The 17,403-nt window shown below is 40.6% G+C and overlaps 1 protein-coding gene across 2 annotated transcripts in view; it reads left to right on the top strand.

The window, feature by feature from the left end:
* LOC122882039 (nectin-2-like) overlaps positions 1–16,132 on the top strand; it is a 74,683-nt gene extending 58,551 nt beyond the window's left edge. The window contains exons 7-10 of one of the 2 annotated variants that reach the window (XM_044208992.1): positions 12,456–12,591; positions 12,742–12,799; positions 12,919–13,002; positions 14,340–16,132. In XM_044208992.1, the coding sequence (XP_044064927.1) occupies positions 12,456–12,591; positions 12,742–12,799; positions 12,919–13,002; positions 14,340–14,546 (485 nt within the window). In that variant the 3' untranslated portion in view covers positions 14,547–16,132. Of the gene's footprint in view, positions 1–12,455; positions 12,592–12,741; positions 12,800–12,915; positions 13,003–14,339 lie in introns of both variants that reach the window. The other variant, XM_044208991.1, reaches the window with a different exon arrangement.
* The last annotated feature ends 1,271 nt before the right edge of the window (positions 16,133–17,403 follow it).

Raw genomic sequence — 17,403 nt, 5'->3', positions numbered from 1 at the left:
ACAAAAAAAACAAACGCTAACTACTTCTCATCTCTCAATTGTGGGGATTTTCAGCTTTTCTTGATGTGATAAAAACACATTTGGTTTTGGAGCAGGTTGGACAATCCCCCCCCACCCCAAAAAAAAACACACACACACAAAATGAAACAGGTTCAAAGACTAGTTTACTCTTTTTAGGCTCCATAGCTTCATCTAAATTGACTAAGAAGCAAAAACAAAGTACTGTTTTTTTTCTGAGTAATAAAATAAATATCAAGTACTTAGATTAATACAAAAGAAAAATATATGACAAATATTCGATGGAAGCATCTGTCAAAGCATAGGCGACCCCAATGGAAATCAAACCCTTAAACTTGACATTAGTTACCATTTTGAACTACCTACCTAGATACAATTCTGCCTCAGGCTATATCATCAATATTCCCATCACTTCACTCATGCTGGATATAGGCCACAAATACCTAGCTAATCAGGTAGTCTGTCTGGAGGTTGCTCATGGATTTAGAGCTGAAATCAGTAGATTCTCCCCAGCCCCCAACTTTGATCCTAATGTCTCATCCTCCCTCAGATCAAAATGTACATCCGACTGTTCCCTGCTGTTCCCCTGGGCCGTGCATGCACCCGCACATAGTCAGGTGTGCTTTGAAAGCTGAGCTGAGCAGAGCAGACAGGTTTTTGAGCTAAATTAAGCCAGGGATTAAGGAGAAATTTACTGCCCATCTAGGTGTGTGTAATAGTATCTATTTTTGACTTTCCTTCAGAGAGAAATGCCTGGTTTTCCTCCGAAGGGCTTCAAAACCCCTTGCATCATCCCCGGCATTCACTTGCTCCTTTCACACAGGTGCTTTTGTAATCCCTACACACTTGCAGACACTTTGAGTGCACGCTGTGTATTCTCTCTATTTATGAGCATTTGTGTGTGTGTGTGTGTGTGTGTGTGTGTGTGTGACAGAGTGTGTGTACATACATGCATGTGACTAAGTTGCGTGTGTATGCGCGTTCCCTCTCTTCTGCCGTGCCTAACTGGCTCTGACACATCTGTGGCTTTTCCAGGCAAATCAGGGCCGGTGCCAAACTGCCAAGAAATCAGTGCAACAGACTCTGCTCTCCTCCTTTCCCCTCATATTCCTCCCTCTCCTTCCACTTCTAGTCTTGCCCCCCTCTTTTTCTCTCTCTCTCTCTCTCTCTGTCTGTCTCTTCTCTGTCCTTTTTTCTCCTTCTGTCTTGCTCAGAGCCCTTATTAAAAATGGAGTGAGTGTGTGCTGCATATTTAAAATGGTCATGGATGGATTTAAACGGCTGATGGTATTTAGTGTCTCCTCAGGGAGCTGCTATGAGCCCTTAAGCTGACTCCTCTGACTGGAGCCTGACTGACTGGTGAGCACACACTAAACCTCTAATAATGACTTGTGTACACACAGTGAGCCCAGCACACGCATGCACACACACACAGACACACACAAATAGGCAGGCATGCACACGTATACACACTCATTATAGCACACTGCTTAGTTGTGACAAGGGCGCTGGTCACGTCCGTTATGCGTGCAATGGATGCATTGCGATGCGCAATATATGGTGTGTGTGTGTGTGTGTGTACGCTCATCGGTCAATAACTCATTAGTTTGCCTGCTTTGATGTAGCAGTGTGTAAATGTTATGAGTTCACAGGCGTGTCGAAATGTGTGTGTGTGTGTGTGTAAAGGAGTGCGTGCGTGCATGCATGTGTGCTCTTGACAGCAGTCAGGGTAGATGTCACACTGAGCCCCTTCAGATCGAGCAGCAAGTGTTTCTGTCATGTTGTCTTTCATGCCGGCTTGGATTTGGGTTCCAATCTGCTCCCAAGTGTCCTTCACTGAAACACTATTGATTACCCCACACTCCCAAACACGGAACATAAATACTGCTGCTGTGAAACAAACACACTCACTGATAAACAGACACCCCCGCACAGATGGGAGGGCAGGAGCATGTGAACAGGCAAAAATGAGAGGTGGAGGAGATTGAGGAGTTTGGTAATATCTGAATATTCAGATGAATAGCGCATGAAAGAGCATTTCTAATAACGAACTTGCGCCTGCAACCATTTTTGGTATGGAACAATGAAATCAGTGGCATTGCCTTTGGTGCATTCAATACATGGTGGAGGATGAGAATGTAGATTTATTTATTATTGATGCTGCAAGGGTTTTTAATGGTGGCTACTTGGTGTAATGTCGTTTGATGTATGTACAGCAGTTTGATATCTTTCATCCGTGACATGTGAGGGTTGAAGCGTGTCCACAAATGTAACTGTTTGCATCTGTGCGCATGCATTAGAAAGCACGTCAGGTTGGATGTTGATGTCTTTCTGCACTTGTGCTTTTCTGCTCATGCCGGCATGCATGCTCACATTTATATGTTTGTATTTGCACTTTAAAGACACTGGCCAGTGAGTTACAGCAGCGCTGTAGTGTGATCTATTGTTGACAGAGCTGTATAACAGACACAATGATGACCTTTGAGAATTCTGATTTCTGTAACTGCTGTGCATGTGTCAAAGGAGGTACACGTTTTTGGTTACAAACAACAGTTTGATTTTTTCCATAGATTTATATCCAGAGGCGCAGATTTGAAGTGTAGTGAATGTGTGTAGTGAACGTTTGTGCGTACATCCTATGCCAGAATATAGGTTGCATCCTTTTTACCAATGCATAAATCACCAGCACTCCATGCCAAGCAGCCAATCAACTGCATTTAAACACTAATGAAACCATTCTTTATTCCCATACAGATAAATTGAACTCTGAATGCTTTCTTCTCCACCTTCCCATCTCTTCTGTATTCTATTGTTTCTGTTCACCCGCTCCCAGTGGCAATGCATAACTGAATGGCAATGGAGGAAACGTCTTTCTTAATGAGCGTTTGAATTCGTGTTTGGCGAGAGCGTAGTTTTTGGGTGTCTCGACAGCTCGCATTGTTGTGGTTTCTTTCCAGGGGCATGGGATGAAGTGGAAAGTGAATGAATGTGGAGAGCACGCAGGGCCATTATGACTCTGTGTCATTAATCAGTAGCTGATGAGAGGCAGTTTGAGGGAGAGATGGGGGCCTATTACTGCTATGGCACTCTCAGGACTACGTGTGAGGCTCTTTAAGGCTGCCTATTGCGGTCAACAATACAGCAGGTACAAACACAGTAAACAACACTTGAAAGGAAATCACTAAAAAAGCACAACAAATTCTGAACGACGATCATTAATTATATGTTATCAAGCTGAAAGAGTGGGACATTTGCAACTTTTCTTGTGCAACATACTTTTTCTCTTCGATTCCTTTCCCTCCCACACATCTTCAGCGTCTACTTCTCCACCCTGCAGCTTGCATCTTCTATTCTCTCAGTTCTCCATGTTCTTTCCTATATGTTCTACACTCTCTTCCCTCCTTCACCATCTCTGTCTCTTCCGCTGTGCGTTGTTTCCTTTCTGGCAGTCTGTGTGAGGAACTTGGTAGGAGGGCGACATGAAGAGCACTCTCATCTCAGCGAACTGACTCTCCACACTTTAGAGAAAGAGGGAGGCAAGAAGCGGTAGCAAAGTCCTAGACGTTATTTTTTTCCACTCTCATTACATTTCTGCACATCAGGCTGCTGAATAGATTGCAGTACACAGAGGCTATTACAGTGTAGCATCCTGGCTGTAGGGGAGAAATCTAAGAGGATAGCAGAGTTTGAGGTTGTATGTGTGGCTGAGTGGTGGGTAATGAGGTGAGAGTCCCTTCTAGCCGGAGGTTAGCAGTGGTTAGGAGGGCAGGTAAACATACCAGCTGCTCGTGACTGCCTGGCCTCAAGGCCGCAGTGACACTGGTAGAGAAGGAGAGAGTGGCGTGGGAGGGTGGGGTGAGGAGAGCGGAAAAAGCAGGGCAAGAAGATGGATGGGAAGCCTAAAGGCATTGTGAGGTAAAACAGGTGGCTGGATATTCTCCGATTGCAACATTTACTGTAAGCTACAGTATTTACCCAGGTTGTTGGGTTTCCTTCCAGTCAACAGATCAAGTCAGTTTCCATTACAGCTGCTAGTTACCTCATTTTAAATTAGAATCTGTAAATGTAGTCTAAGATATTACCGTAATAACATACAAACACATTTTCTTGTGTGTTACACTTATTGCAAATGCAGGACACCTGCTGCTATTTGAAAGACCCTTTGAATTTCTCACTTTCACTCTTACAGGAATAGTTTGACATTTAGGGAAATATGCTTATTCGCTTTCTTGCAGTGGCTTAGATGAGAAGATAAAACAGATTTCAAGTCTGTATGGAGCTATAGAAGCAAGATGTGATTATCTTAGCTTATCATAGAGAAGCCAGGGGGGAAACAGGCTCTCTCCAAACTTGGAAAAATCCATCTGAAGCTCAGTAATTAACACATTATATCTTGTTTATTTAAACTGTACAAAACACAAATGTAAAAATAGTTTGTGGTTTTACTGGGGTTTCCTGCAACAGCTATTTCTTGGCTGTGCGCGGTGACTTCCCACAGTCATCACCAGATGCTGCTCTGAAGTGCTGAGTGGACAAGAAATAGAAATAAATCAAGCAATAGTTAACACCACATAACTTACTGTGAAACTACTAATTGTTGTTTTTACATTTCTTTTTCATAGTTCATAGTTCATTTGTTTTGTAATGTGATTTCGCATACATTTTACATATCATGATATAGCCTATTTTTATTAATATTGGAAACACATTATTGTGCTAATGCATTCAACAGTATCTTCCATCTTTATCTTGATGATAAAAACAGCATTTTGTTGTTGTCAATTGATCTTAATTGAAATGACAGACCTATTTTTACTGCTGTGTTTTACACAGATTACTCATGTAATCAAACCTTTGAAATGTTAATCTTGGTTTAGTACATTTTGACAACAGATTGTACCATTTAAATGTATTCCTATAGGTAATGTTCTATGTATCAGAGCATTAGAATTAGAATAATGAAAAATTGGTATTATTATCATTACAGTTATTCAGCATTATTATTATGTTAAATACACAACATGTAGCATTTTAATATCACTACTTTAATTTTGAGACAGTGCTGTAATGTATCATAATTAGTTTAATGTGTTAATATTTAAAAGTGCTGAAATGGGTTTAGACATTTAATGTGCTCCCATGGATGTGATGACAATCTGACCTGTGCTTTTTGAGTACTTGTTACACTTCTGTTAAGTATCTGCTTGCTGTTTTCAGCTCTACCTGTTACCTCCTACCCTTCTGTCTGTGTGTGTGTGTGTGTGTGTGTGTGTGTGTGTGTGTGTGTGTGTGTGTGTGAGGGAGAAAGAAGGAGAAACAGAGTGCTGCTTGTAGTACAACAGATCATTCATGTCCTGAGTGGACAGCTACATTTGGCTAATGCAACCCCGCTTTCTCTGCTGGCTGCAGCCGACTACCTCAGTGCCAGTGTAAAGTGGACTGTAAATATTGACGGGCAGACAGCAAGAGGCGAACAGCGACCTTGTCAGAGAGAGAAAGAAAGAAGGGGAGATGGAGGGGAGGGAATGATGGAGACATGGAGGGAGAGAGGGAGAAGAGATGGAAAAAGAGTGAAAGAGAGCGGGAGAGAGAGTTCCTGCCTTCTCCCAAGGCAACTGAGTGTGCTTTGATGCACTGTGGCAGGGAACACACTGTCTCCCCAGAGAGGGAGAGCAGCACCACACACACACACCATACAGAGTTTTCACATTATCACCACACAGCTTTTTAAAATGTCAAAACGTGCACGCACACACACACACTTGCATACACCCTCGCATACACCCTCACACGCACACTTAAAGTATGTACACCCAAACACAGTGTCAGTGACATGAATTTAATCCTCAAACAGTTGAAATGCACGAGGTTGAGCTCTGGAATCACAGTAGATTAGAAATGACCAGCATCACCGATCTGCCCAAACCAAAAACCCTGGCAATGGCATCTCTCTCACACACACACACACACACACACAGACACAAAATTCACTCAGCGTTTCCTTCACTCAGATCAGTAGAGTCTGTCCTCTCTGAGCCGTTCAGCTGGTTGTGTTGTCCGAACAAGCACAATCAATTTGATCTGATTTGTTTTGTGCTGAAATGAATAGTAATGGTATCACGAGTGCAGTGAATAGTAAATGACAGTGATGGCGATGGTGATTGTGGTAGTGGGTGTAGCAGGTCTTCAACTACCATAAAATTAATGTCAAAGGTAGCTGCTGCACTCAGCACTGTAGCTCTTGCATTGATTGTGAATAATTTAAGTGTGTGTGTGTTCAGGCCTTCAGTTAATGTATGTACTCTGTCAGTGTTAGCCAAAAAGGTTTACTTAGCTCTGTTTATTATACATTTGTTTTTTCCTCTTTTTCAGTCTTCGCTCACTCTCTCCCCTCCTCCCCCTCCTCCTGTCTTCCCCACACTCCATTCTGTGCAGTTATCTATACAATTGATTATTGTGTTACTGTATTACCAGAGCGTTAGGCAGGTGTACGCACATCTCAACCTGAATGGATGTGTCAATAGAGGGATAGAGTGTGTGTTTTACCAAGTTAACCCCAGAATCTAAAGGCTAGGATTTCTCTTTTCTCTTAGTGAGCAATGAGATTACATGTACTGCTCTTTATCTTAATCTCTTTCAGAGGCCATCAATTCATTCAGTCCTAATCTCATCTCCAGGCACTCTGCTGTGACCGTGGTAGCCTTGTGTTTTTCAAAAGGCTCGAATTTCAGCTGAAACTGGTTTGTCTCGTTACATTCACGCTTTGCATTAAGGGTAAACCTCTGTTGAAACTTAAGTTTCCACTGACATCTTAAAAACAACAAAGAAAAACTTGCCAATATTTAAAGGGAATTCTAAATCAAAAAAATGTTTGCTCCTTCAAAGACATTAATGGCAGTGGGGTGATCAAACACTGTGGATTTATATAATTAAATAGACGTTTCTCACTGCTGAAAAGCATACTGGTGAGTGATTTGAAAGATGTGAGGGAGGAAAAGAGGGGAAGATGACACACAGAAATTCAAAAGTGGGACGATCCCACAACGTCACCGCCACATGGCCAAGGCTGCGGCTCGCTGAGCCAACAGGATGCCTCAAGCTTTGGATATTTTGGTCGGATATTAACTGTCCCTTTTTTAAAAACTCAAGCTAACCCATTAGGAATGAATTTGAACATCAGCTACAGTAGGATTGTTTTTCTAGTGACCAATGGCCTGGTAATCTCTTAAACCAAGACCATCAACATGTATATCTCAACTCTTTTCTCTAGTGGGTCTAGAGCACTCTGGAAGAGATGAAAATTTCTGATTTTAACTTAGGTTAGCAGGCATTCAGTATAGTAAAAACTTGTGTAGGTGTGTGTGCACATGCCGTGTGTGTGCCTGTGTGTGCACAGATTTGTGGAAGAGGTCAGGGAGGGTAATAAAAACAGGCTTATCTCTACTCGTTAGGCACAGGAGATAAGAGATGCAGGGGGAGACTCTGCAGATTTGTGCTGTCATATTACCGGGCCAAACAAGTGAATACCAAATTACACCGGCGATGGAGCGGGATGACAGGAAAGAGGGATGATGGAAGTGAAGGAAGGATGGATGGAAGGAGAAGGGAGGAGGAGATAAATACAGCAAAAGCCCGGCCTGTGTGGGGAAGCTGAGGATAGGCCAGCATGTTAACCTTAATCCCTTCAGGGAGAGGCATAAACACACAGGAAGGGAGAACAAGGGATTGAGAGGAAAAGAGAGGGATGTGAGATCTTTGTCTTCCCGCTCTCTCCTTCATCCCCTCAGTGTGTGATCAGCCAGTTGCAGGCAGCAGCTGGGATATCCCTCTGTACTCATCTGAAGTCAGCCTCTTAATCACAGCCTTCATCTCACTTGGCTCTTCCTGCTGCCTCACCCTCTTTTCCTCTTTTGATTCCTCTCTTCTTACCTCCTCTCTCCTTGATGTCACTCTCCCGAACTCTACTGTTTGGACCCCCCTCGTCTCTCAAAGAATCCTCTTTTGCTGAGTACTCTCTCCTCATTTCAGCTTTCCCATCAGTGACTCATATGCACTAAGTTTTTTAAGGAGTGCTGATCTGTCTCCTGAATTTCTTTCCTCTAAAATTATTTTGAGACAGAAATGAAGAGAATAAAGGTAAAACTGAAAAACTCTCGCCGCTGGCTGCAGAGCTGCGGTTAGTATTCAGCCATGCACCCTAAAGCTCCAGAGATTCTGGTGGTATTTTCAACTGGCTGAAGTGGGTCTGTGGTAATTTCAGAGGGTTTCAGCCAACCATCCAGCCTCATCTCCTTTTCCTTAACTCCCACTCCATACTCCCCCTCCTCTGCGCCCCGTGGAAGACTGGTGGTCTACTGGCTGGCCAGGCAGGCAAGGGTGAGCAATGCAGGGCTTACATATAGGAAGGGATAGATGTGTATCTGACTGGATGGTCCCTGCATCGATCTGCTGATACTAATGGAGCTGACTTTTAACTGAGTTTGAACTTTCTCTCTCTGTGAAGCACTGTTTTGATAAGTGCTCTATAAATAAAGTTTTATTATTATTATTATTATTATTATCTGTGGACCATCTCTTCATTCACAGTAAAGAGAGAACACCACACGGTTATGTTGGAGAAACAGAACTGCTCTCTGCCTCAGGGCTCCACTGAAATAAATTAGGTGTTATTTTGTGTGCGCGCTTGTTTTTATGTCTATTTTAACGATTAAATATGTATGTAGATATGTCTTTGTGTATGCACGTGATGTTTGGAAAGGCAACAGGGCAAAGGGCATGCTACAGACCAGTGTGTTTGTGTAAATATGTCAGACTGAGTGACGAGGTTACAGCAGAGGATGCCAGCTGCTTCTTAATACAATGTCGTGTGTGTGCATGCATGAGTGTGTATTTTGTGTTTGCATGTGTCTTAATGTACTCTATATGTGTGGGTAAGTGCATGTCTGGTTGTATGTCCTTGGCAAAGAGTTGCAGGGATTTAAACAGGCTCAGCAGATGTACAGTACACGTACGTACACACTCGCTCTTTGTCTGGAGTATTTCATTAGCGCAAGACATGGCTGGTGTCCAGAGCCAATACAGAGGGCACACTCTCGAGTCAGGTCATTCACACAAAAGCACCGCACCTCTTTTCTTAAAATTGGCCTCTTAACCTCTGATAGAGAAGAGAATTTTTAGAGAGGAAGGAACAGCTTTCTACTTGAAACCTGCTGAGTGAAAATGACTTTGGTTGGATAATGACACCCATGAGATAAGGCAAGGCGGGGGCTTGATAGAGTTTTAAAAAAATCCCAGGAGCCAAAATGGAGGAGGGCGGTGTGATGGTAAACAGACACGGCACTGGAATGAGGAAGCAGTAACACAAAAACACTTGAAAGACTAGGCAGCTATTGAGTTTAGAATGAATGTGCCCTGTAGCTGTTCAGTGCTTTGGTTTTAAAGAGACACAGCACCACCATGTGGCAGATGGTTTACAATACATATATTTCAATTTATGTGATTAGATGTGATGTGTCGTATGCCAAATTTCAGTCACCAACAGCTTTTGTGAAGACACCCTGGACTTTTATTCTTCTGTGTTTTTCTGTACAGATCATCCCTCCATTCCCATTAAATGACTTCATGGAAAACACTCCCTCTGCAGAACCATCGTGGCTTTGAAAATGCCACAGTAAAATGTTCTCCACCCTCTTTCATGACAGTCCTTGTAAAAAAAAATCTGACTAATTATTTTGCATTGTTCATTTTAAAGTTCATATTTTTTGCTCTTTTATAACCCAAAGTCTACATTTTATGGGTGAGCTGAAACAGAAGTATGTTTTACAAGCTCCTGGTTCGACACTTTTATGATTCAGACTGTTGAATGAATAATTAGTTTTCATTTCCTGCAACCCAGCCTGAATTTCCTCTCCAGCATAATAGCTGCTTGTCCTCATCTCTTTATTACAGAAGTGTTAGAAACCGTGAATAACTGTTTTGCTGTAAATATAGTGTTCGGTGATATTGACAAAAAATATATATATTTTGACCAAATAACTCAATACAATAATTTGACATTTTGGAGATTGCTGTTTTTTTATTAGAACAGACTGAGTTCAGATAATTGTATCATTTTAGTTTAAAGCAACCTTTAAGAAGATAAATATGTTAGTAATATTGTAATATTATGATAATCAATACCCAAGAAAATATCCAGTCAGTACTAATAATATCTTCTATCCTTATATAAAACTCAATTTTGCAGTAGAACAAACATCATCAAAATCAATTTCAATGCATTTTTATGTTAAATCTACTAAATGTATACCATGTCTTGGCAACATATTAAAATAGTCATAAAAATACAGTCTATTGTACATTATATGTGATTTAAATCCAAAACCTTTTTGTTTTTTTGTTCATTGATACATACTTATACAGAGTATGTCTAACAAAGCCACTGTGGTTGTTAAAACACTGGGAAGGTACTTAGGGAAAGTATAAGTCATGTTTCATTTGAATCTTGAGAATGAACATAGGAATGAAAAACATATTCCACTCCATGTATGAGTGCCGTGGCAGTTTGTGTCCCTCCATAAACCGAAAACTACTTTAGATGCAATGAGGGCACCACACATTGGTTTTTGTCCCCAAGATAGGAGCAATATAAGTTTTGTGCTGAGGGGAAAAACAATGGAAAACTTGTACCCCACAGAATAAATCCAAACAACATAATTAACTCAGTTCACCCAATTTTCTATTTATTATATCCAGGGAACCCTTTTGTTTCATGTTAAAGAGCTGGAAAGCGTAGTGATTATTGTTGCGACTCTGCGGATTAACGTGCACATTGTGCTTTTGATATTGAAGGTTCAGATCCACTATATTTATTTTTTTCATATCTTTCATTTTGTCATTCCCATGTTTTTACTCTCCAATGTCTTCAATCAAGTACAACAAAAACCCCAAATTCTAACAATAACATGACACAAAATTAATGTCCATGAAGCCCATTGTGTAGTTGGTACACAGAAACCTCCAAATACAGGCTTTATGAATTCAAAGCATAAAAGAGAGAGAAAAACCAAAGCTAGTGAACATGGGAGAACATGTAGCGTCAGCAGTAAAAGATGATGTGCTGGGTTATAATAAGTAATAGGGAAAGAGATGATCATTAGGACACTTTTGTACGTGTGAAAGAATGAAAATTATTTTAGGAGATATTCAAAGTAGTCTATTGTTAGAGAAGAATTGTAATTAGAGGACTAACAACATTCAATCGTGACCCTTCCAATTATTAGGACCAGGGTTTGTTCTCATCAAATGAGTTTCAGATCCTCTCTGCCCTTTACCGCCCCCTCATTAGCATAATCCTCTGGGAATACAGGAGGATAATGAGCCAGGTTGCACCTTCAGTAAACACAGTGTGTGTGTGTGTGTGTGTGTGTGTGTGTGTGTGTGTGTGTGTGTGTGTGTGTGTGTGTCGGTTCATGTTCAGTGTGGTCATGGTTCGTTAGAACCTCTGCATGATTCCTCTGGTTCATCTTAATCACCCATGTGACTCAACCCCCTAATCAAGACCCTTTCTGTACTTTGCCAGCACAGTGTTGCACATACACACACACACACTCATCCTCATTGCTGAGTCTTTTTTATAAGGCCACCCTTATATTAGTCATAAGTCTCACAGTGTGGAATAACTTCAGTTACTACCTACAATCGTGTACTATATGACTTCTAGTAGTGTTTTTTTTTAATCAGTGGTTTCAAACCTGTGGGGCAGGGCCCGTTTTTAAAGAGGGCACAAGATAAATCTAAGGGGTCGTAAGATGATTAACAAGATTGTTTTTCTAACTTTGACTTTTCTTTAATTTGAGAGTTGAGGTTCCTTCTTAACCTCGGGAACACATACTCTATACCGTAAGTTAAAAATTCTGAACTCGAGGTTCTCTTACTTTAGCATTCCCAGGCTAGCTGTTTCCCCCTGTTTTCAGTCTTTGTGCTAAGCTAGCTAACAGGCTGCTACCTGTAGTTTCATATTTAACTGACAGACAAGAGAGAAGTATCGATCTTCTCATCTAACTCTACATCAGAAAGCAAATAAGCGTATTTCCCAAAATGTCAAACTATTCCTTTAATTGTTGTTTTTCCTTGTGAAATACTGGATAGTTTTACCTCCTCTGGTTTTATAAAGTAAGTTACATGTAACAATCTGAGTCACTGCTCACAACTTATTGACATATACAACAAGTGATAAGGGGCTCCGAGAAGACATGGCATTTCTTTTGAGGGTTCATAAGGCAAAAAGGCTGTGAACCATTGCATTAAATAATATTCAAAAAGTAAGGCTGTGTTATGGAATGGACTTTAGCAGTGCCCCCAGTTAAAGAGGGAATTCACATCCACTTCTGATCTTGTCTAATGGTATTTTGTCTCTTCTATTCTTCTTATTTTTCCAGGTACTCGTCTTCCAGAGAAGGGCCCTACTACAGGCAGCATCATAGGAGCTATCATTGGAGTCATAATATTCTTGGCCATCATTGGAACAGTCATAGCGATGTACCGCAAACACCGTAACAACAAACTCAACGGAGAGTGAGTATCAGTTCACTTCACTATTGTTTTTTTCATGTCTGGGTGTTGGTACTGTGCGTTATTTGCAAATTGGTCCATTAGATGAAATGCCACTCCGCATGTCTCATATTTTTGTGACTCATTAGACAGCTATGTCTGTTTGTCTTTCAGGGGTCCACCCAAGTACAAACCCCCTCCCCCCAAGAAGACCAACAGCTCTGCTAACAGGGTGAGCCACCACCAACAAATGCCAAATGTCAGGACAACAGTATCATGTCAAGTTGTTCTGCACATAGCAGATTTGATTATATCTCCTGAAATATACTGTCTGATGTGTGTCCTCAGCAGCCAAACACAAGTCATGCCCCAGTGGCTGAGGAGAACCCACTGCAGAACCAGTACTACACTACCCAGAGTGCTGAGCCAGTCACGGTAAGGGAACATGTTAAAATGCAGAAGTGACATACAGTTCGATTACTATAAACTCAAATGTACATTATCAATTATGTTTTTTTTTCTAACTTTGAGCACGCCCACATGGCTCAAAATGAAAATAAGCCACACAGCTCTTCTCTAGTACACCATACTTTATTTACCAAACGTTTTCTGCCATGTTGCTTTCATCAGGGTGGTATCTGAGATTGTTTCCATTTTTTTTCTAGATACTATATAAAACAACATTACCACCATTTAAAATATTTTTTTACAAAATACATTACACCTAGTAGAGACATTATTCATTATGTAACAGTTTTAATAACCATTCATTAATTACTACCACTATAACCCTGCCGGATCCATCAATGGGTCTGTTATTACATTTTGTGTGGCCAAACCTTGTCAAACTGCAGATTATTTTCTACAGGAGAGAGAACACCTTAAAATATAACGTAAGACAAAACTATTCCTAAAAATGACAACCTCAAATATTATGCAGTGTTTAATTAAGACTGTGCTTTTTTGCAAAATGTGGAAAAAATTATAATTCTATTTTAATCCTATTATTTTATTATTTCAACCCTCAACCCCATGGAGGGTTAATGAAAAATCAACATTCAGATAACCAGATCTTTCATTTATTTCAATTTGTGAATTCATGGATAAATTAGGATGTGTCTTTTATTTAATTTATTTTACCATTTCGATATCCCATCCCCTAGAATGAATTTAGGAGGATCATTGTTTCACAGAAGAGTATCTCAGATTAGCCTGATATTCAGACTGAATAGCCATTTAGTTACCACTCTATTTGTGGGCAGCGAATCAGAGGTCTGGAAACTAACTAACTTGGTCTGATCTCAGACGCCACTGACTAGAGTTTGATAAATCTTTGGGTAATTGTGTGTGTCACTGCACCACTGCAGTAGTGTTAGAAATACACCGATTAGCTTAAAGAAGACACAATTACAGTGGTTCACTTATTAGGTTTTCCCAGAATGTGGGGAAGTGATGCAGCTCACTACTAGATTTTAGATTTTTTTTCTCCTCAAAATTACACTCATCAAACTGGGGGGGTCAATCTGCAGTAGATACAACGTTACCTTGAAATATGGGCAGAAAACTGCTGTATCATGTTCTAGCCTTTCAGAAACTGATGAAAGAAACCCTGTCTGCAAAAATATATTGTGCACCTGAAGCTTTTGAAACATAAGCTGTGAGATGATAATTCAGTGTTTCTGATACTAAAACAAGTAGACACACCGTATTTGTTGACCCAGATAGAAATTCCATCATACATGCAGGATGACATGTTGTCTTGTTGCTGGCAGGACCTGGATGCCTACCATGATGATGATGATTATGGTGAAGATGAGAGGGAGCATTATTATTCTGCTGCCCCCTCTGGCTGGGATGATCCCGGAAACAACGAGGTCCTGCCTCCCTACATGCACACTGACAGCGATCCCCAAGGCTATCATCAAGCCCCCAATGTCAACCGTGGGGATAGCTTTGTGTCGCCTGCCATGTTTGTGTGAGAAGACACAGAGAAGACGTGTGTTTGTGTGTAAATATGTGTGCATGTATGAGTGTATGATTGGGTGAGTGAAGATTTCTGCGGGCTTAAATGATAAAGGAAAAACTTGAGCTCTGTGAATAGAAGGTGTGATGACTTGTGAATGTGAACATTTTATGCTTAGCTATGAATTTTCAAGTCTGTGCTGCAAAGACAGGGTTCTGTTTTGCCTTTTTGTTAAAGAATATTTATCTGTAATCAGGTTACCAGTAGTCTGTACTATGAAATCATCGAGTTCAGTTGTCTGTTGCTCTTTTGAGAATTTGACCATTTTTAAACCCCAATCAGCTTGAGCCAGCAAGATGCAAAATGTTGCTTATGTACAACTGTAGCATACAGCTACAGGGATATGTTTAAATTATTATCCTTAAACTGTAGCTAAATTAAAGACACCGTTGTTTTAAATACCATATGCTGTTGAATGCTGCATCATAGTCAGGATATGAACACATTTTAAGTACACTGTTGCATTGCAAGAGCATTAAGCAGATGTATGTTTAAACACTGAACTGCCTTGCATTATTGAATGTGGAGCTGTCACACACACACATTATGGTTACTGACAGGGCTTGGTTAGCAGAAGCACAGTATGTGGGTATTACATGTTACCTCTCTCTAGTTGTATCTGTCTGCTGCTGTTGTTGGTTTACAAACCCAGCTGGCATGAAGTCTGTGTAAAACAGGCGCCCTGTGGAGAAGCTATTAGTTGCAGTTAATCAGGCAGCGCCGAGACGAGACTTACAGACCGTGACGACATCAGGGTGTAAACTGCAGTGAGGGGGGCTTAACTGCTGGAGCAATACTATATTTGTGTTAATGTTTGTGTTTGATTTGAATAGTTTTTGATTTGTATTTCTTATGTCTTCTGCATCTGGCCATCCTTGTGAAAATACAGTGACACTTAGCTCACCTCAGGTGGAACCTTAAGAGCTACTGACTGATTGAACTTCATGCAGGGCTGTAGCCTTCTAGCTGTAACATTTTATTGATTTTTTTTTTACTTGCATCCATACATCCATCCATGCTTAAAGCCACAGTAAAATAGCTCTCAGTTGCTCAAACAATGAGTAGCCACAGTGCTGTATTTTTGGGGATATCTGTTACTTTAAAAAACTTTTGTGCCTATTTTTTTTATTATTCACTTTATGTAGCAGCATGCTCAAATGGATTAGGATAAATCTGGATTATGTCCATGAAATCTGTTGCAATTCATCTCTCTAGTGGAGGATTAAATAGTTCTTTATTGAGTTCAAAGAGGACTTGATACAGAGCCTGCTAGTATACTGATATGTCCGTCCATTATCAGGGTCAAGGGTTAAACAGGTCAGTAATACTTTTTCTACTCCATCATAAACCCAAAGTTATCTCTGTGTGTTAGTGCCAACCAGTTTATTTTTTTATCAAGTAGCCTTTTGAGAAATGTGATCTATTTTCTCTTTTACTGAATGATGTTTGTTGTAATCTGTTTTACTCTTCATGAATTGTATTTTCAAAGTCATCTTGACAGTTGTTGTTTCAATAAACATTTAACTCATGATGCTGGTTAAATCGGTTAACTGGAGATATTCATTTCTTTATTCTTTACAGCTACAGATACTGTATTTTTCACCTCAGTTGTAATTCCACCATTTTGCCATGTGGCAGCAGTATGGACTGAAAGTATAAGAGGGTTTAGCACAACAGAGATTTACAGCTGTGGCTAGCACATGCTAACATCTAATACAGAAAACACAGAAGATTTGGGGAAATAGAAGTGCTTTAATTATGAGTGACTACTGTCACTTCATTACATTTATCAGTAAATAATAAAGGAGAGTATAAGCACAAAATGGCACTGTCAGACTGCACCTGCAATACCTACAGATCTCCATGTGAGGGCTCTAGATTAAGAGGCTTAAGAACACCTGAAGCAGAGGCAGGCTCTTGTTCTCTGCTTCCTCTCCTCTTGTCTGACTCATCTCTTTCTATCTTAAGATGCATTTCCTCCAATCCCGTACTCACAGTCCATGAAAAGTCTACTGGCACAAGAAGAGGACCATTTTTAGATCAGTGTGATTCATTTCCAGCACTGTGACTGCAGCAGAGGAGCCAAAATGTGCAGTCTTAAAGATGCGGAATATAAAGATTACATACATCACCTCCCTGTACCACTGACTCACATGTTTAAACCACTTGTGTCTTGTAGCTTATCCATATTAATTGGTACGGAGTACAGCAGTGTCCTGAATGAGCCAGGCCTGGTGCAGATTAGCTTGTACTGCAGATGAAGGTGAGGCCTGACTAGCAGCCCACCATGACTCTGCAGTCTGTCCTCTGCCTGTATTCTGATCACATAGGAAGATGGGGATTCTAAGAAGTAGTGAATGTGTATGGGGTTTATTGCTGACATAATGTATTTTGCAGCTGAAGGCCGTTCAAGACTTAACACCAAGGTCAGCTCACTACAGAAACACTGAAAACTCAAAACAAAATATGGTAATTCTGACTGTCATTCTGTGTTTCACCTACAGTTAAAGATGGCTTCTGTGAACATGATTATCTATTAATGTATTCTCATTTTAGTTGATCTGGGAATTAAGCAGGAGTTGTAACTCTCTCTAATGGCTCTGTGTGTATTGAATGAAGGAGTGTTACATTGGTATAGTGGGAAGGCACACACTGTCAATGGAGTACTCCTGTAAAGATAGGCAAAGAGGACACATCAAGATTCAATAAATTAGTTCAAAAGTATTTTTGAGGATCAGTTGAATAGAACAAATTCTTGAAGGGAAACTGTTCTCACGCTTCGCTGTGTTACTTTTCTGTAAACTAGCACTGAT

Source organism: Siniperca chuatsi, linkage group LG9 (genome assembly GCF_020085105.1).
Source record: "Siniperca chuatsi isolate FFG_IHB_CAS linkage group LG9, ASM2008510v1, whole genome shotgun sequence".
NCBI lineage: Eukaryota > Metazoa > Chordata > Actinopteri > Centrarchiformes > Sinipercidae > Siniperca > Siniperca chuatsi.
Note: the sequence above shows the minus strand (reverse complement) of the source record. Positions and strands in the feature narration are given on the sequence as shown.